We start from the raw sequence: 27,923 nt of genomic DNA on the forward strand, positions 1-27,923 counted from the left end.
ATTCTCACTTCAAAATCACTAGGCAAATCACACTTCTTACCAGATCTGGTCTTTATCAAATCCAGTCTCTTCAATAAGTTAATAACGTCGTCAACCTTCGTTAGGCCAGCACCTAATATCGTCTGTGCCGTAATTGATGGAAACTGATTAATCAAAATGTCTATGACTTCTGCATCTTTAGGACGCTCTACCAAATTGTAATATGTTGAATAAGTACGAGTGGCAAACGCCTCCATGCTCATACCGCTATTTTGATCATACTTTCTGTTCCTCAATTCGGACAACTGAGCCTGCGTCAATGAGTATGAAGTGTACTGGTTCAGAAACTCATGTACAAAATGTTTGTATGTCATAAAGGAATCCACGTGCGTATTGTACCATCCCTCGGCTGGCCCTTGAAAACAATTCCGAATACATTCCAATCTCTGAACATTTGGAATCTGAAGCAAATCCAAATGTGAAGTTAAGGTTTTAATAAACTTCCTTGGGCTAGATTTCTCTGGATTTCCAGAAAATTTAGGCAACATATTCAAGTCATTCAACCGTAGATACTTTCGTGGTTGTTCCTTAGAAGTAGATGGTTTATTTGTATCAGAATCAATGATAGTAGCGTGCCTATGGTGCTTCGTGTTATAATTAGGTTTAAATCGTTTACCAGAAGTTGCTTGCGAATTATATCTAGTTTTGTTTACTTCAGACATATCAGAGTCTATATTGCTAGATTGTGAAGCATTATTTGCTGGATCAACATAACTAACATGTGAAGTTTTATGAGGCTTCTTTAATCGAGAATTAACTGGTGAAGTAGGAGCTGACAAATTAGATTTAGGATTTCCTGTAGATTTACGTTTTCCTGACATATGCAATGGAAAAGATTCATCTTCTGAAGCACTGGAAGATGACAAGGATAAAGATACAGGATGCTCTGGATTACGTGAAATTTCAGTAATGTTGTTGCCATTGTTCCCAGCAGCTCTATGGATTGTTGAAGCATTAGTCATCAGCAATTTAGCTGTTACATCACTTAATCGTGCTTCACAGATCTCAACACGTTGAATTAAAACTTCATTATTATTTTCCCTAATCTGGCTGATAACATTCCACTGCTCGTTTACCTGCAAACTCAATCCAGCAACACTATCTTCTAACTTACGAATGCTGTTGGTATTCGCTTCACCAGATATATTCAACTGTTGGAAATTTTCATCCAACACTTTAACGTGTTCCTTTATTTGATCATTTGCTGTTTTGCAAGCTTCAGCAACCTGCCCAATCTCCATCCGGAGTGAGTTGCCCAACTCCTTAACAGTGTTGTTCATATTTTCCATACACTTCACCGTTCTGTCTTCAAGTTCTGTAAACTGCTCTTTCTGAGATTTCTCATGCTCTGACAATTGCTCTCTCTGAGATTTCTCATGCTCTGACAATTGCTCTCTCTGAGATTTCTCCAGCTCTGACAATTGCTCTCTCTGAGATTTCTCCAGCTCTGACAATTGCTCTCTCTGAGATTTCTCCAGCTCTGACAACTGCTCTCTCTGAGATTTCTCAAGCTCTGACAACTGCTCTTTGTGAGATTTTTCAAGCTCAGACAACTTTTGCCTTACGCTGTCATTCGATTCCTTCAATTCCCGAAACATGACCAATAATTGAGCATTAAAATCTGAAGTACCTGTAGGTAATGGCACGATAGGAACATTCTTCGTTGTCATTGCACTAATTTGTATTCACGACAACAGAACGAAAATATGAAGTACACAAAGGAAGGGACACTAATAAGCCTAAAATTTACAATTCTTCAGTGTAACCAAATTCCCGCACACTGGCCACCAATTTCTTGCAACGATACTTCACACTGAATATATATTGTACGCGAAGGATGAGCAGACTAACACAATTTTAGAATTAAATTGCAAGTCCTCAGCGCTCAACTGGGGTTCATAATGTTATTATACTTACATTGCAAGAATTAAGCAACACAGCTCAACTTCCAAAATATTATTTCACTTTATAACATTTGATATAAACTCATTTTTCGATTTTTAACACAAGACATTTTTAATTCAATCTTCTTACATATATATAACAAAAACAAATCGGAATCAACAACTTAAAACAAATATCGACAATGATACAGCGTTCTTAATCTCAATAGTTCCCTGTTAATTTTATAAACTTGTACGCAATCGAAATAAAGTAAATATTGGTTGTTTGTGAATGTAGAAGACAGTCACAAAGTGCTAGTGATGATTTTTGCAATGCTCCAGCCGTGAGGGAAATTTTCTGATGTGATAACCTCAGCAGAGTGGTAGCTTAATGGGAGTTATAACCACTTTTGTCTCCAAACCCCGTGAAACTCTTTTCTGACTGATTACAATGGCTACTTTTTAGAAAGTACTTAATTCAAAGCAACGTTAGCAATAAAATTATTTTATATGTGGAATTATTATGTGCATTAATGTGGAATGCAATAATAGCAACTAAATTCTTAGTCATTAGTTTTAGGCCTAGTAGACTAATGCAGTCAAGTTTCAATAAGAGGCAGTGAAAATTGAAGAGAAGGACTTAAATTCTTTTTAAATCTTTAAAAATGTATTTACATGTTAACCTAAAATTAGTAAATATTATTGAGCTGCTGTTACGTAGGGTAAACAATTCGGATTTTACTTTCAATATTTACGATGCCCAGCAAAATGGCTCCTTTTTAAAATCTAATTTAGTTGCTTGCTGCACAACAAAAACAAACACCACATACACTTTAGTAGTATTTTTAATATTACATGGGCCAAAACAAAGAAACAAATACAAAAACGCACATTAAAAGTTTTATCATACCCACTGCCTTCAAATGGGACAAATATTAATACTTCAATGAATGTTTCTTTTTCTTAATTTGCAGATTTAGCAACAATAAACACAAATGAACACACGTCTCAAAGATATTGCAACAATAAAATTTAAGAAAATGCATTTTGGACACTTTAGTAATGCACAGTACGTATTTACTTGTTGCACTTAACAACTAGGATTTTCTTCAAGGTGTCAGTCGTGAAACACTGTCTTCTGTCAGACAAAACATTCTTCATAGCCGCAAAGGACCTTTCCACGTCAACTGATGTTACAGGGGTGTATTTGAAGCATGCTGTCACGATTGGATTGATTTCAACGGTGACAGTATTGTCGCCCTCTAGGATTTTGCCGATCTTTTCCATTTCCTCAAGATCAGAATTTTCACTACGAACATGCACACATTTCTCACTAACCAATTTGCCTTTAGGGCCAGGAACAGAAGTGATCATGTTGCCACATTTGTGGAAAGTAGCCTCGTCTATGGAAATCCAGATCATCTTCCCAAGTAGTTCAGCGCAAATACGGTCAACAATGCTATTGTAACACATGTCAACGTAATACTTTCTCAGCGTGGACTTACTTGGTATTGTCTCGTTTGTATACTTATGCAAGCTCTCTCTCAAAGACTGATTTTCTACTTTCCACAGCGGTATACCTGCATCAATAAATGCTTTGCATAACACCATTGAAAACTCGGATTTTCGGCTGTGATCTATCAGAAGTTCTGGAAGCTGACGTACTTTCTTCTGTCCGATCTTCCTACTTGCAGCTGATTTATGTTTCTCTGACAACACGTGTTGAGATATGAAATATTTCTTCCCGTGGTTCACAGCTTTCTCACACACTTTACACAGAAGAAAAGATGTTGGTTCCAAATTCAGACACATAGCAGTTTAACTTGCTTTTCAAAGGCACACTTTGTCTGGGAGGCATTTTTAACATGGTTCTGCACTCCAAATTACAGAAGAGAACTGGCAGCGAATTTCTGTTCGAGGCGAATTCGAGACTAACTATCTCTTATCGCGACGTGAGATCAAGTACGTTTGTTTTGCTTCAGCAAAGTAGTAAGTTGCATTGTTGTTTCTGCGAAACTGATAACGAATGCAATGTTGCCAAACTGTCTTGTATTGAATTTAAAACCTGTGCATGAATTGTTGCTGTGTAAATTAAATATGTGGTGCCGTTTGAATAACAAGGGTTATTGAAAAACGAAATCAAATAGAAGAGAAATATAATTTTAAAAAATGCCTTGTCGGAATGACAAAAGAGGCAAAAATGTTTGAAAAAGGCAGCGTAAGGTGAAATAGGCAAAAAAGGCAACATAAAGTATTGTTCAGAGTGCCTAAAATCTGGGCTCTAGTTATAACAATCAATCATGATACTGCTCTCACCTATCATCGTCTGAGTCCTCGAGTTGAAAATCACATCCTTCATCTTCCTGCTGTTTCTGGTTATTGAATGTTTCTAACTTGCCTTTGTATGTGTACTTGAGTCCATTGGACAGGCAAGTTCAGTTTGCAGGAATGCACACAATTGCATGCTAATTGCTAACAGTTTCCCCAGTTGCAGGTGGGGAACGCATCCACTTAATAACAAGGTTTTCATCTTCACCATTTTGTCCATCCATATTCTGAAGGGTTTGACACCATAGGGTTTTCCTGCAGGTCACACTTCCATATTGCTGCCTGGAAGTTGGCTCATGGAACATGCGTTAAATGAGTCTCCCATGGTAGCTGGATTCAATCTCTCCCCTCTTGGTAGAGAATAGGTGATAGCAGAGTTCATTTACCAGTTTTGGAAACTTCAACATACCTGCAGGAGGTAAACTGCTCGATCTTGTCAGAGACTTCATCACTCACTTTCCATGACTGACCTAGTAGGAGCAGTCTTTTTTGACCATCTGTAGAGGTATGATCTTCCCACACAACCGGCAAAGGCACCCTTTAAAGGCATTTAAGCCAATTAGACTGTAGGACATGGGTTGTTCAATTGAATTTGCTAGCTTGTTGATGACAATGAAATGTGTTAATTCTGAGACCCCACACATGTAGTAAATGGGGCAGTGAATATTTTTTTGAAACCCCAGACAAGGAACCATGACTTCGGTATCTTCAGCTACAATCACAATTGCCTGTGACCCAGAATTTGCAGCATGCAAGGCATGCAGGAACAGTCTAGTGTCAGCTCCTCTTGTGTGGACTGCAAATCTCCCACTTCTTCCCACTCACTCTCCATTATCTTGTAGCAGGTTTCCTCGCAGGTCACATACAGGGCCCTGTCATTCAGCATCTTTCTGCCTCACGTGGATATCTAATCTTCTTCTAGGACCTTAACCTTTACTCTCCCGATGATACCATATGTTATCATCAGAGTAAGGTCGTACTGCGGCGATGGTATCATGGTGCTGATTACGAAATAAATGTTCTTTTTGGACCTTCATACTCTTATGTTTGGGTGGAGAGACTGACACAGGTCTGGAGCAAGCCTGGAAAATTCACATTAATAACCAACCTCCCCCCCCCCCCTCTGCAACATATCCATGCCACATTTCTGAACAGAGTTTCACATTTTGGCTCATTATTCAACTTGTATGGCACCCAGTAACATGAAACATGTTCCATTCTCTTTGAAAAGAATACTCAGGGTTGTGCCTTCTCCCCAAAATAGCTGGAGAAGAGGGGAAAAACTCCAGATTATTGTTTTTTTTTCCATTGAAATTCGGGGTTGCCCCCCAACCCCCTTTCCTCGATTCAGCATTCTGGATTGTATACGGTTTTTGCTCTGATGTTTTGCCTGCAAAACAAAAATTATCTGAAGTAGATTGCTCCCATAGTGCCAGAGTTATAACAATTTTCCTCCAAAAATGCAAATTATTATTTTTCGTAAAAAAAAATCTCATTTTGGCTTATTATTCAACTTGTATGGCACCAAGAACATGAAAAATGTTTCATTCCCTTGAGAAATGTCCATTCTTTGAAAAGAAGAATAAAGTTTGCGCCTTCTCCCCAAAGTAGTGGGAGAAGAGGGGGCAAACTCCAGATTTTTGTTTCTTTTCCATTGAAATTCGGGGGGTCATGTCCCCAAGCCCCCCTTCCTTGGTCCGGCATTCTGAATTGTACACGGTTGTATGCGCTGATGTTTTAGCTGCAAAACAAAACTTATCCGAAGTTTCTATTTTTCGTAAAAAAAAAATAATCACATTTTGTCTTATTATTCAACTTGTGGCACCCAAGAACATGAAACATGTTTCATTCTCTTGAGAAATGTCCATTCTTTGAAAAGAATACTAAAGTTCTCACCTTCTCCCCAAAATAGCAGAAGAGGGATCAAACTCCAAATTTTTATGTTTTCTCTGTTGAAATTCAGGGGTCGTGTCCCCCCAAGCCCCCCTTCCTTGGTCCGGCATTCTGAATTGTACATGGTTGCATGCGCGGATGTTTTAGCTGCAAAACAAAACATATCCGAAGTAGATTGCTCCCATAGTGCCAGAGTTATAACAATTTTCCTCCAAAGAGTGTTCAAATTTAAAATTCCGGGCGAGAACTGGGATATTTTCGTAAACCTGCTCAGGAGTCTCAAGGTTAATAATCCTGATCTTATTGAGAGAACTACACAACATTTTTTTCACTCCTGTATATGGTGTCCTCCTGCATTTCTGCTATACTTGCGTATCGTGGCTGAACCCCTCTTTAATCTTTCATCACCTTTGATTGAATGCTGGCAGTAGACATCAAATACATCTACCTTTCATTCTGTACTCCCTCATGGAGGGTCCTGTTCAAAGCCAACACTGCCAGCTTTGAGAAGGTTTTGTTGTTTCCAATCATTTTATGCACAAGGTTCATCCCATCAGTGATGGAGGTTGAAGATGTTGGAATAGATTGAACTAAGGCAACAGTCTCTTCGAGCTCTCTTGCAAATGTGGCCATGTTTGTCTTGCTAAGTGAACCATTAACATTTGCCAGAGCCCAGTGCGTGGTAGAGGGCCTCTTTCATGTTCAGTTGCTAGCATTCTATGACTAAAAGTGTGCCTTTATAACCACTTCTGCTTTGATGTTTGGGTTTTCTTTGTGCAGACGTTGGAGAAGGTCTTCACGTTTTTTTTTGGCCATCTCATCATAAAATTTCACTGAAGGTGGATCCTCATCTAACCGCGTTCGTTTACATGTCTGTTAGGCTTCCTCTCTGACTTCAAGAGTTCTCAGATGATCCTTCGCTACCCCATGCGATCGGCGAGGGACTTCACATCTGCTTCGCCTTTCCTGATCCTTGGGCTTTCAAGATCGTGATGGGACAATTTGAACCTGTTTTGATCTATCATGTGTCTCAGCTGCTTCAAATACATGCTTTTGTACTCACCTGTAAGGTACTGCAGTACTTTGTCACTACACCTTCCTTCAAACTAAACCATTTTGTCCCTCCTGTGTCTGGGGTATCTTTGTTTATACTTTCTTCAATTGTTTGGTGAACAGAAATTTGGCCAAAAGTGTTGGTGGAGCTCGATTGAACTCAAAAGCCTCGCATTAATTCAGAGTGCACATAATCTGGATGTGTAGTGGCCAGCTAACACATGTGTGCACAGTAGTATAGTAGGCAGCATGCAAAATTCAGTCTGTCATATGAAAAGCAGCATGGTATCATTGCTCAAATGGATGATAAATGTAGCATCGTATCTCCATCTCTAAATGCTCGGATCAGGCCTAGCAAGATCTTCCATCATGTCTAAGTAGGACATTCAGAAGGATAATAGGCTCCTCCTCCCATTTGTGAGAAACTACACTGCTTATCTTCCCACCAGATTTATCTTCCCACCAGAATGCAATTCCTGAAACTGTATTTCCTTGTGTTCTGTTAAATGGTAAAAAGATTATATTAAGAAAGACAGTGAATTTTCTCACAGAATATGGTTCTTTCGTGTAAGTTTTGAACTTGCATAATCGCAATTGACGCATGTCTGATGCAATTGATGTGAAGACATGTAACCTCTGAGAAAAATGAAAAAGTTACTCACTTGAAAAGGTTATCACATATGTATTATTTTACTTACATTGGTGCAACAATTAATTCAGTACCATTTATGTTTTGTCACCTTGGATGGTACCGATATCTGGGCTGGCTCCTGGACTAATAAGTTTATTGTTGATACAAAAAATTTCAATATTATCAAGATGTAAAAGTCCTATATGAAGTGGCCACGGTGGCTCAGGCAGTAACGCATCTGACTACCATGCTAAAGGTCCCGGGTTAGATTCCTGGCCGGTTCCTGATGCTGATCACATCAGCCCCACTCACGACCGGATCAACAAAGTGTGGGGCGTTACCCCCACACCCCCTATATGCCTTCATGGCATAGTGCTAAGCACAGGGGAGCACTTTACCTTTTTTACAAGTCCTCTATGAGAAATGAAGAAAAAATAGTAAAGAAAAAAGGTGAAGAATCGGAAACAATCTTAGACCAGTCTTTGAAGGACAAAAAAGTCTGATGTCGGGAATAATTCTGTAAAAGCTGAATAAGCTCAATTTTGGTCAGTTGTTGGAACACTACTAGTAGTGCAAAATCCCAAAAGCCCGTGCTCATGGTGCCCCCCCCCCCCCCCCCCGAAACATCAATTTCGCAAACTGTTATTGGCTTATATCTCCGTAACCAATGGTCGGCGACAGGTTATCTTGTTTATCCACATTAGATGGGCTTCAAAAAAAGATTATGTTCAATTTTCCAATAATGTTGGTGGTTTTGCCGTAATTTAAAAAATAGTCTTTAAAAGGTGAAATTTTTCTAGTACTTTCTTAACTTTTCCCTTGTAACTTTTGAACAAATTAAATGACAAGAGATTGTTTCCAATAAAACTTGTAGCCTAATTTATAAGCATTAAAATTATGTAAGTTTTAATGTATTTTAATGAAAGGTACACCATAAAATGTGTCTCCAAATGGAGGACAGTACCAAACAAGTGTGTCATTATCACAGTCCTGCGGTCAAGTCTGGAATCATTGACTGCTTGATAAAAGCAAAGGTCTTGGTAGAATTAATTGTTATACCACTTAACACACATTCAGTGGATTAGCCAATCGCCATGTATGTGCTGATGGACGCCATATTGGATATTTTTGATTTGATATAGCTTGGGAACGATGGCACCTGTCAACTTCCGTTTTTTTTTCAGAAATGCTCCAAGTAGTGTAAACTTTCAAAATATATCAACAAATTTATTTCTGAAGATCAAAAATAGTAGTTTTGTAGAAAGCTCACCATTTATATACAATATTTTATGTGAATAACTGCTAGTTGAAAGTTTTAATAATTCTCGAACCAAACAACAGTATTTTATATTTTGTAAGGTTACGTACGAAATGTTGGTTAAAAGACTTTAGACGAACAAAATCCTTAAAATGCTATTTTTTATATTTATAAATTTACCGTAAATAACATATTAAAGATAAATACAGTTTATATACAACCCAATTTGATTTCTGAAAGTAGAAAGTTATTGAAATTTGTACAGTATTAAATTGTTTTATAATTTGAAAGAAAAAAAACATTCATTGTAATTGATGATATGAAAATACTGAAATTTGTGTCAGGAAATATTTTATGAATTACTCATTATATCGGTTCCCTTTTTGATCAGATCTTCAATGGAAATCCTATATTTGGAAAATGTCAAGATTTCCCATTCAACATCACTATCCCGGGAATCTCTGGAGCAATGCCGCGCATAACGGTAGAGAAGGGGAGACTGCAAGTGGGCGAAACGAAGCAGATGCTGATTTAAACAGCTGGTAACTTCAGTCTCCTCAGACTGCAATCCAGTTTCCTCACAAGTTTTCATTGTTCGACCCCCTCTTGCGCAGAAACGTACCTTCGTTTGCTTTCTCCAGAGATTCCTGGGACAGAGTATATACTTCCTTGTGCTTTGTTGTAATGATCTTGAGCACGAGAAACGCACTGGAGATTGCACAGAGATTTGATGTAAAGTGAGAGGTTTATTTCATGAAGGCTCTTTCTCAGGTGAACAGTGTGAAGTTCTCATTTAAGTTTGTCGCCTAGTAAAGGGACCTGCAGTAGAGTTGGCTACTCTGCTGGTTCTGCAGAGCTATGTTGCCAAATTAACGAGTTCTGTACTTAGAAATCTTTCAGGGCAGTCAAGTAACATTTGGAGAAGTGTACATTTGTGTATGTCCTAATAAGAATGAGAATGAACATTAATTCCATCTTTTCAAAGAATCCTCTAAAAATGTTAATGTTCCTCAGGCTGGATGGTTGTTCAAGTGAAAATTCTATTTTATTTGATTTATATTTTGTTGGAAGATAGTAATTGCATAAAGAGAATGTACACACAAAGTCTGGACTAGAACAGTATGTTTTCACTTGTTTTTTTCAGACCGTAAAAAGGATCTAGTCAAGTTGAATTTTGGGGAGTATGTTTCCCTTGGTAAGGTAGAAGCAGAATTAAAAACCTGTTCATTGGTGGAAAACATATGTGTATATGGGGATTCAAAGAAGGACTATACCGTCGCACTTATTGTGCCCCAACAGTCCAAACTTTCACAGTTGGCTCAAAAGCTGGGAAGAGATAGTGTGTCCCTTGAAGATATGTGCGGAGATCCAGACATTGAAAAGGCAGTGCTGAAGGAAATTCAAACTCATGGAAAGAAAAGTAAGTGCCATGGATGTGTGTGTATTTTAGAGACAAATTGCAGATCCTGCTCCAGATCTATATATAGACACACTAAAAGGTTTTTTTTTGTTTTTGTTTTTTTGCCCCCATAGGGTCTATACATAGGCAGTAATGGTTGTTGTATTGCGGGAAATCATTTTTTGTAGACACCACTTTTTTGTGCTTTTAGTAGTCTATGTGGGCAAACAATCCATTGTTGATGCTTTTGTCAGTTCCTAAAATATATATATATATATATATATATATATATTGTAGAGATATGGAGACCATTAGACCGAGAAAACCTCGTCATGTTAATATTCACACTTGTTCATTTCCTGAACTTGTCCGACCAGCGAGCGATCTCAAGAATGCGCTAGCTTGTAACTTCCGTAAAAACCAGGAACTGGAAAGGCAAACGCGTGGATCTAAACAGGATCTACCGCGTTCGAAAGGTTTAACAACCTTTCGACGCCGATAATGATAAAAGCAAGCTCCTACCCGGAGCTAGCGCTCTTTTGATTCTGACACTCATCGACGCTACATGGATAACTAGTCCGATTACTCTACAACACGTTACACTGCTAACTACGACGATGGAACACGGAGTTACCGCTGCCTAGCATGCTACAAGGTGCAAGGGATCGCCCGGCTTGGTGATCTGAGGATCGCTGGATAGAACCTTGGAACTTTCACGATTCGGTCTGCGAGAAGCATTAGGACAAGACATCACACACATCTACCAGGTATGAACAAGCGTGAATAACCTTTTACACCAACTTTCCATATCTCTACCCTCCTACGGAGCAGGTTCAGCCATCAAACATTATTAAGCTCTACCTAAAATGTTTAAATGAAACTACCCTGTACCTCTCAAAGCCCAGGTAAACGGGCTTACAACATGGTGGAGGTGCGGGGCAACGATCCCCGTATATATATATATTTTTGTAATAAGTGTTTTCCTGCATTTTACAATTTGCGACAGTGTCTATATATAGATTGCTTTCCTAGCTTCATTATGGGGCAGAGTATATACAGTGTGTCCGGCTTATATGTCCAATAAAAGAAAAATTCATAACTTGAGATGTATTTGAGATATTTCTATAGAGTTTAGTTCTACAAATAGAGTAACTCAAAATGTTTTTTTTCTGTGTGGTTGCTCTGCACATATGCATGCGCATAACCACATTATTTGCGAAATCACGCCAATGCATTGTTTGTGGCGAGCACATACGTCAGTAGGAATGTGGACTCCACAACAGAAGGTTTTCTGTGTGCTTGCTTTTGCCGAGCTGAAGTCTTGTACAACGTCGTTTTCGGCGTTAGTATCAATTACGACCAACTGACAATGTTCCCACGTTTAAAGCCATCAAGAAATGGGACAAAAGCCTTCGGGAAACCGGCAGTGTGCAGTCAATGTCGGGCCACCACACAAAGCTTGCAGTTTCAGAGGCTAGTGTTGAAATTTACATGTCCTTCCAATGAAGCCCTAGGAAGTCCGTCCGACGAGCAAGTAGGGAATTACAGATACCTAGGTCGACAGTACATGATGTTCTCCTTAAACGGTTGCGCCTATGGGCATAGAAATTGCAGCTTTGTCAGAAACTAAAACCTCAGGACAAGCTGCTGATAAAAGCATTCGCGGAAGAAATTCTTGCTAAAATTGATGAAAACTAGGCATACCTCAATTCGCTTTGTTTTCCAGATGAGTGTACGTTTCACACTTCCGGGAAGGTGAATAAATGCAACTGTCACATCTGCGGAACGGAACCACCCCGTGTAGTGAGAGAAGATTAACGTGACTCTCCAAAAGTGAATGTCTGGTGTGCATTGTTGAAGAACAGGGTTATAGGGCCATATTTCTTCACGGAGCATACCGTTCATGGAGCAAATTACCTGAATATGTTGGGAGTTGTATGTTGTGCCACAACTTCCTCGTGACGTGATATTCAAGCAAGATGGCGCACCGTGTCATTATGCAGGAATTGTCAGAATTTTTTTCGACCGTGAATTTCCTGGGTGTTGGATTAGTAGGGGTAGCCATCCAATTTCTTGGCCCCCTAGAAGCCCAGACAGTACGTCGCTTGATTGTTTTCCTTTGGGGGTTTGTAGCTTGATTGTTTTCCTTTGGGGATTTGTAAAAAAAATGTATTAAACACTAGTTTGTGATTTACGTGAATTGCTCGTCACATTCATGCAGCTATCAACAACGTTACGTCTGCAATGCTGAACAACACGTTGAGAGAGAAAGAGAATACAGATTAGACGTCTGTTGCACCACAAACTGTGCACATATTGAAACATACTAGTTAATGTAAAAAAAATAATTGAGTTACTCTTTTTGTAGAACTAAGCTCTGTAGAAATATCTCGAATACATCTCAAGTTATGAATTTTTCTTTTATTGGACGTTTAAGCCGGACACCCTGTATGTAGATTGCTTTCCCAGCTTCATTATGCGGCAAGTATTTTCATAGTTATTATTTACAATGAAACTAAAATGCAGTTGGTCTATATATAGATGATTTCTTTTTGGAAGCCTTCAACATTGCTGCAGGGAAGGGGTTAATTACTAGTAGATCAGTGAGGTATGATAGAAATGTATGTTTGTAGTTGTAGAAACATGCGATGTATTTTCAAAAGTTTTGTAACTGTAAGTTTAATCTCCCATATTGAAATACCATGATTGATTTAATTGAGATGCAATTCCAGTTAGTCCTCTTAAAAGCATCTAGCTACCAAGAAAATGTCAAATGAAAATAACTACATTTCCTGCAGTTCATGTACAAACATTCCCAACCATACACCATGCATTTCATGATTTTATTGCCATACTCCAGCCAAACTGATGCCTTCCTTAAGGTTGCCGAAAGGTTTCTTTCTTTCTTGTGGTCTAGACAGAGATTTGAAAATTATCAGTAGAAATTGAAACCCCCGACACACACAACTATTTTTTTGTGTGTGCTATTTTAGTTTTATTGGGAGATGGAAACCATGCTACCACACTACCTTCAGCTTGTCAACACAGCAGAAACGAATTACTGTGCCACAAAAAGAGCAAGAACTAGTTTTATGTAATGTGGATGGTAATAGTAATATGTTATATTAAAATAACGACAAGTGTTTTTTTTTTTAATATAATCAAAAAAAAATTATTTTAATGAAAGTGATAATTAGAGTGAGAGATGCTTTCACGGTTGAGTCTTCCGTAGAGCAGCTGCTATTACGCCGGGCAGCGAGAGCACATCTGCCGACAAACTGGATGCTTCATCTGCGTAAATGGAACCACTAGCTATGTAATGAAATAAACTCGTACAATTACACAGACAGTTAAAATTCAATAGAGCACATACCTTGTTACAAGAAGTGTTGGAAATTGTGTCCTCCTACTTCCACACATGTAAGGCATTTTTAAGGAAATTTTCACTAACACACATCAGTTCCTCTTCAGAAATTGTTTCAATTACTCTCCTGATACTTTCTTTCAATTCTTCTAATGTATGGCTTCATGTTTAAGGGGTTGGTTGGTAGCTTGCCATGCAGACGTCATGCAAATGTCTGTTTCTTATGCAAGGTACCGGAGGGATGATTGAAAAGTGTGTCCCAATCGTGCTCCAATGTCTAGTTTCTCCTCAGTAAGCATACGCTGTTTCCCCTTCACTTCTTATCAAGAACAGACCCTGTTTCCCTAAATTTGCTCATACGAGGGTCACTATTTATATTTTGAGCCTTGGCAACACTGATTGAAGTTAGGCGCGATTTGACGTTTGCACGGAATCGTCTGGCATTATTGACCATAACGTACTTCAAATGTTTTGTCAATAGCTTGATTTGTGTTTTGTCAATAGCTTGATTTGTGTTGTTTATGTTGCCTTGGAGATTGCGCGACAACAATAAAATGGAATTAACTCGTGAACATTTTTGTGCGATGATTTTTTACGATTTTCGACGTGGATTATCAAGACAAGAGTGCATCGATCAACTTATTTCCACATTTGGCGATGAAGCCCCATCCTTTGCCACTGTGAAACGCTGGTATAACGAATTTAATCGTGGCTGCCATTCGCTCACCGAGGAGATTCACGAAGGTCGTCCAAAATCAGTTGTTGTTCAAGAAAACATTGATGCTGTGCAAAACCTAATACTGCAAGATCGTCATGTGACATACTGTGAGATGGAGGCAACTGTGGCTTTAGAGGAACGTAGAAGGGTCAACTCTGAATGGTACACAACAATTTGTTTACCAGAGGTCTTGGTCAAATACGGAAAACAAACAAACGCCGTAGGATCATTCTTCATCAAGACAATGCCAGCTGTCACACATCTCGTCTAACAACAGACTTTATGAACAGTCAATAAATCGAATTGATAGGTCATCCGCCATACAGTCCTGATTTGGCACCCAATGACTTCTTCTTGTTCCCGAATGTCAAGAATAAATTGCGTGGACAACGATTTTCGTCGGCGGAAGATGCCGTTGATGCGTTCAAAAACCATATTATGGAGGTGTCTCAAGAAGATTGGAAAAACTGCTTTGACAAATGGTTCGATCGAATGCAAAAGTGTATTGACCATAAAGGAGAATACTTCGAAAAACAACAAAGCAGTTTTCAATGCCAAATTCCTGTTTTTTTCATTGCTAGGCTCAAAATATAAATAGTGACCCTCGTAAATTTTTGAACATTTCTCTGTGTGGAACAGGAACATTTGCAAATTTTGCTGCAAAACTCCTGACTTCCCTACAAGAATTTGTAATGACATAAGAGTCGTACATAAAAATGTGTTGTTTTAAATTGTACGTGGCATTATTAGACAGCAGAAAAGCACCAGTAATACTAAAACAAAACAATCTAAAACACTTGTTAACACCTTAACACTTCACAAACACGTACAAACTCAACTGGACACCAGCTATCTGGATATGGAAGCACTGATGCGTCCAGTGTCAAGGTCAGCATACAGCTGTGGTTCTGAATGTCTGCATATGCCCTCCCACCGCCCAGCGTGTTACCCGCTGCTTCATGGAAGACTACACTGAAAGGCACTGTCCAAAAGTGCGGAATGGGCTGAATAAAACCGAAATGCATGCAGTTATTGAAATTTTATATGTATACATGTAGTTTGGGGATGGGGGAAAACCTACCGAACAGCTTTTGAAATATGGTCGCCATCTTGGATTGAGATCACTTTTTTTAAATGGGAACCTAGGCATGAGACACATGAAATTACGCTGAAAAAAAGTTCACAAACACGATGGTAGCATTCAATTTTGCAAAACTTTATTCATGTTCATGCTACAGGGTGTTAAAAAAGTGTTTCCAACGGTTTCTCTCATTGTTGCAGGATGTTAGGGCATATGCTCAATGTGTCCACCATTGTAGGCCAGTGTCATATTGAGTCAATTCACCCATTCCTGATGGACTTTCGATAAGATGTTGGGTGTGATGCTTGCACAGCACTCGACAATTCTGTCTTTCAAATGTTCCATATCACGAATTTTTACTAAATAGACCAGTGATTTCATGTGGCCCCACAGATAAAAATCGAGGGGTCAGGTCCAGTGAGCGTGGTGGCCATTCCACAGGCCCCCTGCAACGTATCATCCAATTGGGAAACTGGATGTTCAGATTGTCCCTAACATTGTGACCAAAATGCAGGGGAGCGCTGTCATGTTGAAAGAACTCAGGGAAACTGCCATCCTCGATCATGAGAGATGGAAACACTTGTGTATCCAGTAAGTTCAAATAATCCTCGGCATTGATGGTACCGTCAATGTAGAAAGGTCCTACCACATGGGTTTCCCATATGCCACACCATACCACCATAGGCCTACCTGATTTGGGCCTGTTTGCAATAGATCCAGTCTCTCTGAACTTAGCGAACATTTTCCGAACAGTGCTGTCAACAATGGGAGCTCGTTGTGGATGGTGCTGATTGAACTCGCGATGACTTTCGAGCTTCTTTCCCAACACATCAGGATGATTTCCATGCGTTCTGCTTGTGTGAGCTCCATTTCTTAGTGCACCTGCAACAATGAGAGAAACCATTGAAATCACTTCTTAATACCCTGTAGCATGAACACTAATAAAGTTTTTCAAGAATGAGTGCTATTATCGTGTTTGTGAGCTTTTTCCAGTGTAATTTCATTTTCACATGCCTAGGTTCCCATTTAAAAAAAGTGATCTTGATCCAAGATGGCGACCATATTTCAAAAGCGGTTCGGTAGGTTTTCCCCATCCCCAAACTACATGTACACACATAAAATTTCAATAACCGCATACAGTTCGGTTTTATTCGGCCCCTTCCGCACTTTTGGACCACCCTGTATATATTCACAAAACCGAAATTTTAATTATCTGTTACTGAAAGTACATGAATTCTGCATGAAGATTTAATTTCAAAAATTAAATGTGATTTGCATCTAACGTTATAGTAATAGTATAAAGATTAGTCCTCGCTGTCGCATTTGAATAGATAGAAAAGCAATGCTAAATGACCAAATACAAGTATTAGACGAATACTTTGGGTGACTGGAAATCTTGCCAGGTTCCACCTAAGATTTTCTACATGTATTTGCTACACTTGCACACAAACACCCACACACACGAGCATGGTAGGTGCACCAAAGGGGGTTATGGGAAGTCAGAATCCTCCTTTGACTTAATTTTCTTTTTAAAGAAAGTCATTTGCTCAATTTTGTACCAACAATGACATTTAAAATCCTTTTTTAGCAGCCTGGTCTCCTTAAAAACTTTCTGGTTGAGCCTGTGAATGCAAGCACACGTACACATAGACACAAGGAATTTTGAGGAAACACATGGAAATTCAAGAGTACAGCATGAATGTTTATGACTGTTAATCATAATTTCCATGAGTTCATTAGCCATTTTTATTGTTGTAATTAAATTTTGAAAGTCAGAAAAGTGTGAAATGGTAAGCAAATTTTCACAGCGAGAAAAGTAGCAAATGATTTTGTGTAATTTGCACAGTATTGTTATGTTTATTTTACCCCTTGAATACTTTTTCACTAGAACATTATTTCACTACGAAGTAAAATATACCCCCTCCACGTACATATATATCTGATTGTGGTTATCGAAATGTATTGTTTAGTTACATATATTTAAATATAATACCATGAAAAGAAAAAGAGGAAGGTTTTTTTTTCAGTACTTACATATTTTATGTATTTCAGTGATTTATTCTACATATTTTGCATGTTTTGGCTATATAAATAATCGAAGCTTTGGCAATGGTGCTAAGATTTCCATTTATAATTCAGGTAAATTGCTGAGGTTCGAGATTCCTGCTGCAGTGAAGCTTTGCTCAGAAGTGTGGTCCCCTGACTTGGGACTTGTCACTGCAGCCTTCAAACTGAAGAGAAAAGTGATTCAAGAGAGATATCAACACGAGATAAATCGCATGTATGCCTCTTGATTACAAGCAGATGTAGGAGGTCAAAGAGCATACTGGTAGTATCTTATTCGAGCAGTGCTGTGATGTTAATGACAAGTTGTATTTGAAGGTAACCATCATAAGATAAAACAAGCATAATCCATTATGACATTATCACTGGTTTGATAATAAAGAGAACTCTCCACACTAGGTTTCCAAGTGTTTGATGAGCACTAGATAAAGAAAGAAAAAGTGTACATAAATGATGAAACAGTTTTGAAGAATTGTGAATGTGTATATAAGACAGCACTATGTATATAATTAAATGTTGTGTGTTGGCCCAGTCTTTGAAATTGTTAATGTGTTTCATTATTTTGAAACTTTTTTTTTGTGGCTTTAACTTGTATTTTTGAACAAGTATTATATAAATCTGTAGGCACTAATGTATTTTTTGGTAGATTTTCTTTTTTTAAAGGTAAACGTCCATATTTATTTTTACCTTGAAGATTTGCAGTGGATATGAATGTGACATGAAGCAAGGTAATGAGTTTAATAACAATTTTATGCATTTTTTAAAATACTTTTCCACTTTGAATGACCACAGATAAAAGTGTTATGTTCGAAATTACGTAGCATCATTTATAATCCACCAAAGCATAAGATAGAGTATTTTTCTTCTCTCTACTGAGTATTTGTGTCTCGCAGTCGTATGCAAAAATTTTCCATATCTAAATGTACATTTCTGTACATATGTGTACTAAATTGGATGAGAGGATATTTTTGTACATGAAAAATGTACTAAAATCTGTCATGGTGGCAATGTAGGCATTAAGTTGAAATTTCAGTTTATTTTTCAATTCAAGTAAGAGAAATATACTGCCCATCCCATAATTATGGCTTATTTATGTAGAGAACTTTGTTTCCTAACATTTTTAAAGTGTATAAAGCAACAATATTTTACAAGTATTACTTCGGCATTGTATAATTGTAAGGTTCCCACAATTGTACATTTTATCCCTTGTAAATGTCATATTATGATGAACAATTCATTCATCATACAATTTTGGTTGCAGCAGTATTTACTTGAGCATGTGGCAGGTTAATGTTAGCCAATGGTCAATGTAATATCAGTATTTTATGGAACTATCTTTAGGAAGAAATAAATCACTAAACAGATAATTGGTGGCTAGTTTCCAACACACTAAGTAAACCAAAATTATTGAAGTTTGAGGTTTGTTTGTACAATCATTCTAGAATTAACTATATAATGGCGCTACATTTTATAGTTGGAAACACTAACCTTGCACAAAAGCACATCTTCAATCGTCTTCATTAATTTACACCCACAACCTTTACTTATAATCTGTGAGCAATGTGTGCACAGCATACAGTACTTATCCCTAGCTGGGCTATTAGTGCTAAATTTCTTGTTTTATGGAAGTCGAAAAAATATCATAAGCGCTGTTTCAAATATAAATTTGAAATTTGCCTAACTAATAAACCAAGTGGTCTAGTACCAAAATGTATGCATTCCTGATTTTTTTTGTAATTTTATTTACATATATTCCTTCTTTGATATGTGGTTTCATGGGCAGTTTTTCCCTCTTTAAGTTTATCATTGCAAAAGTTTTGCAGAAAGCATAAGTTGCTATGAAAGTAGAAAAATATCCATTTTGTTTGAAGAATACCATTAGTATAATGCCGTGCATTATACCTGGGTTGGAGATTTAATAGTGGCAACTATTTAATTACTAATGATAAGAGATGCCTTTGTGAAACTTTTACAGCTCTTTGATGTAGTCACCAGCATTGTGTACAACCATTGTCAGCGATATGGATGTCGTTTACCTGTAGCAGCACCTTTCTGTTGTTGCTTCGAATGGAGCGGTCTATTGCCTGAAGTGTATCTGGAGCAGTTCGGAAGCAAATGCCCTTCATCTTAGGGATCAAATGAAAGTCACATGGGCTCAAGTCAAAGGAGTATGGGGGATGGTAGAGCACTTGCAAGCCCCATCGAGCTAACAAATCAGCCACTGGTACTACATGCACACAAGCATTGTCCTGCAAAATTATAGGAGGATTCAGCAGAAAGTGTCCCCTCTTCTTTCGCAACGTAGGTTACAGGCAACGCAGATTCCTGCACACCTCGCGAAGATCTTGATGACACTGTTGTGCTGTATGGCAACAGGCACATTTCATCTTTATCCAGCTCTGCTGTTCCTGCTTCGAAAACATCGTTGTGACTACACAACTTTAGACCGCCAACTCCACTGATACTCTATTCCTCTCGTCACTGTGCATGCGCCTAGTGTGGGAAGGAAGAGTCCATTTACTGCGAGGTAGGTTAGGTATCAAACTAACGTGTGGTGTTAGCAAGAAGCACCAGTTCCATTGTATGGCGTACATACAGCAGTGTTGCCACTATTAAATATCCAACCCTCGTATAACATGCTTTGAGCCACAAAAAATAATGTTACAAAATTGGACCAATATGAAAACCACTGGATAACTCGAGAGGAACTTATCACAAGAAAGGTAATGACTGATAAAAGATTACTTACGATATTTACAGTTAAGTAGGGATGTGCTGAAGCCGATTACAGATATATGAAAATCGGCAGAAATTGACAGATTGGCATCGGCAAAAATCCGATATTTAAACCGGTACAGATTATACTAGAGTTTTTTACCTTCTAATAAGTTTTATATTCTAGTTTTGTAAGATTTTTTGAAAATTTGGTTATGATTCGTCATTATTGTAGAGTTTTTGTAATAAAATCATTGCAAACTCTCATTCAGAGGGTCAACCTAACTATAAATCGGAAATAAAACAGTACATTGCTGAACCAGAATCTGCTGTTGTATTGGAAATTCAAAAATGAATATTCAAACCTGAGGCAAGTGCTGAAATAATACTTGGGCATACCTGCTGCATCAGTATTCAGTGATCAAGTGTTCAGTATTGCTGAACAGATTTTCGATAAGAGAAGGTAGGTTACTTCCTGAAGTGCTTCCAAATCTAGTGTTTCTGAAGTTGAATCTGGCAGAACAGGAATTCGTTTTGCATTTCAAATAACTGCTTGTGTACTAATGTGAAATCTCTTGAGAATCCATGTTGTTCTTAAAGGTTCACATAGCAAATTTATTTTTGTCATGCTGAAAATAACATCCCATTTCTGTTTAATAATCTTATGTATCGGAATCGGTTCCAAAAATTATCGGCATCGGTAAATTTTCTGCTTCGGCACATCCCTACAGCTAAGCCTGTAGCAGGGGTAGTCTCTAGGATGTCTGACTGCTACGTGAGACCCATGTTAAGTTCCCAGGGTGGGTGATCTAAGGTTGGAATTTTTCCAACTTGGGCCCACTCAGCATCAAATCAGTGGGTACCTGGGGGCAACCCTGGTAAAGGTGCTTGGAGCATGGTGCTGATCATATCACCTCCAAAGTGACAGAGATCGAGAATGTGTGGGACCCTACCCCCACATACCTTAAACGTGCCTTCAAGGCATGGTGCTATATTCACAGGAAACTTTACCTTTACCTATGGCTGCTTATGGGTAAATGTGAACAGTAAATACAGAGTAGAAACCTCTTAACAGTGTTCTTATGTTCCACCCCTGATGTCGCAGTGGTTGCGTCGTCGCCTGGTAATCAAGGGTTCCCGGTGGAGGCACATAGTGGTTCCGATCCCACTTTAAACTGTAGGTCCAGTCCCAATTAGCCTTACTGTGCATAAAGTGGACTTAAAACATCAATTCAATCAACCATCACTTTATCACATGATGAAACTCACAAAATCATGTAAACAACAGGACAACAATACAGCATTCAGATGTTTGGTAGAGTAGATTGGAAAACATCTTTTTCTCTTTCAAAATTTAATTTGTAACAACAATATTGTCACTTTTTTACTAAAAAGAAAAGAGAAAGGGTTGGGGATAAAATTCCATGTTTGTGTCTCCACTCTTAGGGCTCACAACAATGGGTTTCAAATGTTTGAACAAGCAACACAAATCAATTTTGTAAAAATTTCCCTTTTCGATTCAGATGTTACTGAAAAGTGTCAGTGGAAATTGAAGGAACATCGGTCAGCCCCAGCATTTCTTAATGGACAATATGGTGTTAGGTAATGGCATTCCTTTAGTTTGAAACTTGCCAGAATCCACAAGAAATGAACAAAACATCATTTTACTAGAGGTTGTCGTTGAAGAGCTGATACTGATGATTAAACATTGCAACAATTGATCTTGTTAAACTGCTCCTGTTAATTTCCCCTCTGCATGATATAGAAAAGCAGGAGACTGAGAGAATATCATGTTTTACAAATATTAGCTTGTAGAAAATATTTTAATATTTAATTGCAATATTTCAGATGTAATCCTTTCATAAAGTTGACATGCCTCACTTTTTTTTACCACTAATAATAAAGTTTTGCTTTCATTTCAAAGGTCACATTCCTACTTTTTCACGTTGAGTACAGTATAATAAAACTAAGAACACTAATAACGTATGAAAAGTTAACTATCTAAAACCCATCATCCTTCAGGAGTAAAAGGGAAATGCTAGTTTCTGATGTAATCACTGCTTGATAGTTTCATGGTACTCTGTTGTACTACTTCTTCGAGAACTGTTGTATTATGTTCAATGAATTCATTTTGAAGCATAAATTATAATAATGTTCCGAAATTTCTGTGTGAATTGTGATTGCATGATTTTTTTGCAGCTTGAAAATTAATATGAGTTATCTTACATCCTCATTATTCACAATGTTACACACATTCTTTTCTGTTAGGAGAATTATTTTACTTTCCAATTAATGAAGTAATTTTTTTCCACCATGAGGAAACTTATCGTGAATTTTTCAATCTTTCAAAAATACAGACAAAAAGTTGGATGGATGCACCTCACAGGCATGTTCCTGTGCAAACTAGTTGAGGAGACATGCACTATAATCATTTAAAATGTATATGTGGTGTCCTACCCATTGTAATGGATATTTGTATGGATGGACATATGCTTCCTACCCAGTTATATATTAAAATGTTCAGAATAATTGTAAATTTGAATATTGAGTATTCCCGTGGAATGACATCAATTTATCAGAGCTTGCGTTTCAAAATATTCGTATGTTCACAATGATCATTTAATTGTGAAATCTACTTTTGTCACAAAACATAAGAATGTTGGTGTATTCTTCTTTAATCTTCCACAATTTTTCAGAACAAGATGATTTGGCAAAAATGTTATACGATAACTAGATCCCAGGAATGTATTAGCTGTTGCTATTGCTTAAGTTCAAACCAATAGTTTACAACATTGATTCAGCTTGGTTGTAGGTATAAGATAATGTGACAATGCTGTACATGACTTTGATGCCATGTGGTGTTTCATTGAAGGAAGAAATGTCTGATGGTTTAACGTTTTGAGACATTGAACTTATGAATTAATCATCTTACATGCTTAACATTCATGCCAGAATTTTATGCGATTTATTCTCCTATAATTGAATCGGAACTCAGTGTATTAGAATTTACAATTTATTTAATCTTTATCAGTATTCTATGTGTTATTTCTTTCTTTTATTATTTGACCAGCCTACTAAAACACATTTCAGTTAATTAAATATGGAATTCATTTTCTGTTATTATTTTTAGTAGAATAAATGCATTTAAATATATGCATAAGTTTTTCCTTGTCTGCATAATGAGAAGTGGATTGTGACTTGAGTCATGATATATGAACTTATTTTAGTAAATTAATGATGTTATAAAAATTCGTGATTGCATGATATCACTGACTATATCTGTATGCAAAGCCAGTTTCAATTATTTTGTTAAATTTTGGATAATGATTTATATTAATTTTATAACGGATACCTCAACATGTGTTTTAAGCTTTGTGTTAACTGTTTTACAGAGAATGGCTCTTGAATATCTTAAAATAAGTTACATGTGATGCATAAGAGTGAGCATATTTAGTGCATGAACTCTTCTCCCAAGCGGTAATGTTAATGAGTGAAGGAAACTAGATTTCTCCACAGAAAATATTTTTGTTAGTGGTAAATTATGATTATTATTATTATTATATTATAAACAAATGAGAAAAGAACCTTGGTTGTGCTTTTTATGGTCATGTAAGTGTAAGGATCTCGAATGCTGTTGTTAAGTTGAAGATTATTCGTTGTTTTTTGTTATTGGCATTTGTGCAATCTGGAGGAAATGGTGTAAAGTGAATATTTCAAGAGTTGCATGTAGAAGTATGGAATTTATTGGGTGAACAAGTAATTTAATTTTGAGAGTTTAAGAGAACCGTGTGTGTTTTGTTTGGCATAATAAGTAAGGCACATGAGAGTTTGTGTAAATGAGGCTTATTTATATGTCCTATATATAAATATCCACACAAAGCTTGTGCTTCACTCAATACTGTATATTTTCTTTATAATGATTGGCGACATTTTAGATCATCTCAGCAAGGAAAATTTAAATGGAAAGATGACTGTGAGTTGGCTCCTTTGCAAGTATTCAAGAATGAACTGTGATTTGTTATTAAGATAAAGCATTGCTTTAACATGTGGAATTATGTGCATAGTACTGTCTTTTTAAACTGTATGTGAAACTCATCAGTTATTGCTTGCATCATACTTAAACATCACACAATGTTTTCATGTGTATGCTGTTGTAATGAGAGTGTGTATGTATGTATGTGTCGCATATTATCTATTAGCTCATCATTATCGATGGTGATGTAATTTATCTTGAGACCTTTTTTTTTATTATTATTGTAATCTTACTGTAATTATGAAACACCTTTAGACTTTTACCAATTTTGTACCACACTTCTTAATACAACAGGCTTTGTCTGTGATAGCCCACTGAAATTTAATGGTAGTTAACGAAAAGCATAATATTTTGTTTAGAATAGTCTTTTCTTTGCCAAAATAGTAGATTAAATGTAGTTTTCTTTATTTTCTCGGATTTCTGGTTACTGTAGAACAGAAATTCAAAATCATGCATTCAGAAAGACTTTTTTTTTCTCCTTTCTTTAAAATTTTGTGAATTTTGTTTTCCTGCAAAGTCTTGTCAATGATTTTTGTTGTGTGTGCTCCAGTGACTCTCACTTTTCCAATATGTTAATTAATGTCAAATGCAAAATAAGTATGTTTTCTACAACATACTACCAAATACGAAATGTTAGATGTCTATTTGAACAATTGAGCATTTCAGTTGAACCACATTCAACATGAACTTGTTTTTGAAGTGTCAGTTGCCAGTTGGCAAAATGCACAATAAATGAAATAGTAAAAAAGTGAAATTTTTGTTTTATTATTTTTTCAAATTTCAAGTCCTTATTTCATAATACATAATCATTTTTTAATTCTGTACAAAGTATAAACACTCTTAGTGACAAGAATGCTGCTATTATTATCATTACTTGGGTCAGAATGAGACACTCCTGATTTGTATGTGAAGATCCCATAGCAGAGATCTAGTGGTATCGTTGTTGCCTTGTAATCAAGGGATCCCAGGTTCGATACCCGGTGGAGACACAAGTGGTTCGGATCCCAATTTAAACTAGGTCCAGTCCCGATTAGCCTTACTGTGCATAAAGTGGACTTAAAACAACATATCAATCAACCAACCATAGCAGAGATCTGAGATTTTAGGCACTCTGGACGTAATCTTCCCTTGCTCCAATACATCTGTCTGGAAGCTTCATAAGTGCTCAACGGAATGAGTCTTTTGGAGTGGTATGACTCCTAGAGCGGACAGCCTCCTCTAAGGACTCCGCATCGATGAATTTCTGGCCAGGTATTGACTCTCTCATGCTATCAAACAAGGCGTAATCAGAGGGTACAAGGTGTGACGAGTATGGAGGATTGTATACCAGAGTTAATATATTTATGGCCTAGTCTGTGCAGACATATAAGGGCCTGGTGTTATAGAGTAAGAAAAATACTAGTTTGTCCCATTTACCTGTCAGTCTTTTGCTGAATTCTCCTACGAACCCATACAGCACATGAAGTCAGAATCATGTTTCTGAAAGGTTACGGAGTCTCATTTACATAACATACTTCAGTGTTTTCCTGTCATGGTTGCTTTAACGTTGTGTGGTGCTTTCATTTTTGGCGCTCGTTACATCTTACATAGGGATCTTTCGGCGTAGTTACGTGCGATAGCTGCCTCATCGATTCCCATCATCCACTGCGTGAAAGAAGTTGAACGATGCTGCACACCGACGAAGCCAAACACAGATGAGTAGCGTGGTTTGAGCTTCGTTTCATGGGACAATTGTCTTTGTAAAGGCAGAGGTAAGTGTATTAATATTTACTTTTTTAACAGTAGTCTTTTTTACGACGAAAATACAGAATTCCCAACATTAAGTAAATTAAATATAGCCTACTGTAATTAATTCTGCTTCCTCTAAGATTAGAAACAAAGTCAGTTTCAGATTAGTGCGAAAAGTATGTTACTTTTATTGTGAAATTAAAGTGGTGTGTGTGAACATACATATATTTAAAAATATATACTATATATACACACAACAGAATTACTCACGTACCGTGTAATTTATTTCCTATTTCTACGTGCAACGTAATCAAGCATGTAGGAGTTTATCGTTCTGCCGAGCGTGGCTGACTATCGCGGGACCGTTTACCCACTGTACCCCTCAAGAATTACGTCGAAATTTTTTTAATGGACAGATTTCAATGTTTTATGTAATGTAAAAGTGGTTCCAGCTTTAGGAAAGCACAAATAAAGGATATATTTGATACCATAGAATGGCACACGTAAGTTAAAATCTTCAATTTCTAAGTATTTTCGATGTTTTTTGTTGGTAAAAATTGTTTGTATGTACATTAAAATAGCGAAAGAACGCGCCGAAAATGACTATCAGTACCAAACCTAACAATCCTAACCTAACTACGTAAAATTATAGCTGCTTTTGTGGAAAGTCGTTTTGGGTGCTATATTCACTTGCGTGAAGCCTTCGGGCTGTTATGCTTCACAGTAAAGTAATATGCTAAGGAAACAAATGTACTTTACTTCACAATAACACATTTCCGAGAGCTAAAATCAACTGAAAATGTTCATAAACAACAAAATCTTCATAAACAATGCAAGATATTTCACTTTCTTTTGGGGTACAGAGGGACAAGGGTACCACTATTGCAGTGAACATTTCCAGCATGCACAAATAAAATAACGTGGAAGAATACTGCAAAGTGTTCCGTTGTGGACTGCTGCTGCTGCTAATGTCACTTGACGTTGATATGAAAAATTATTACAGACCTAAATGCTTTCTTAGCTAAGTTAGGCAGCTCAAATTTGGGGCTGTTGGCATTAAAATTCTTTCGTAAATACTTTACAATGCCCGCGATATAGGTATGAAGGGGTATTACATTCCTAAATGCATTTGTTAGGTAAGGCAGGCCAGGTTTAGGGCTGTTGTGATAGCAATTTCATATGCTATTCTCATCACCTGGTGAAGCTCTGGCCTAAATATTCACCTTTTGCATTTACAGTATAACCTCCCCCCCCTAAATTTTGCACAAAACTTACCCTATTCTTTGAAAAAGAAAATTTTCTATCTTTCCTGTGTATAGTGAAGGGGTGTAGAATACCTTACACCATATAAGTTGTTACGTTCCCAGCCTCTTATCTAAAAATATTCACGTTTCAACTAATTCATTCTGCGATATTGTTACAATGTGTAAATTGAGGGCAGCACCATTGTCATGCAGTTTTTAGAATTTTACACACTGGCTAGATGAGTAGATAGCAACAGCTGTGCCTGCTTTGAGATATGTGCTGACATGTAACAAAAACCTTTTTGGCCCTTTTGTATGTATAAACCTGAGCTGCCTAACCTACTTGTGTGCATCCTATCTATAGCAGAAATAAATATGTGAATAGTACAGGTACGTCAAGTTTAGGTTATTTCTGCTATTGGATACATACGTCAGTAGGTTAGGCAGGTCAGGTTTATACATACTGTATAAAAGGCCCAAAAATACTTTTTG

At 37.3% G+C, this 27,923-nt stretch overlaps 1 protein-coding gene across 1 annotated transcript in view; it reads left to right on the forward strand.

Moving 5' to 3' along the window:
- LOC145983356 (long-chain-fatty-acid--CoA ligase 4-like) overlaps positions 1 to 25,207 on the forward strand; it is a 37,444-nt gene extending 12,237 nt beyond the window's left edge. The window contains exons 3-4 of the mRNA XM_083116494.1: positions 10,230 to 10,505; positions 17,787 to 25,207. Coding sequence (XP_082972620.1) covers positions 10,230 to 10,505; positions 17,787 to 17,941 — 431 coding nt within the window. The 3' untranslated portion in view covers positions 17,942 to 25,207. The remainder of the gene's footprint in view (positions 1 to 10,229; positions 10,506 to 17,786) is intronic.
- Positions 25,208 to 27,923: the final 2,716 nt, after the last annotated feature.

This window comes from Lepisma saccharinum, unplaced genomic scaffold (genome assembly GCF_977018435.1).
Source record: "Lepisma saccharinum unplaced genomic scaffold, izLepSacc3.1 HAP1_SCAFFOLD_860, whole genome shotgun sequence".
Lineage (NCBI taxonomy): Eukaryota > Metazoa > Arthropoda > Insecta > Zygentoma > Lepismatidae > Lepisma > Lepisma saccharinum.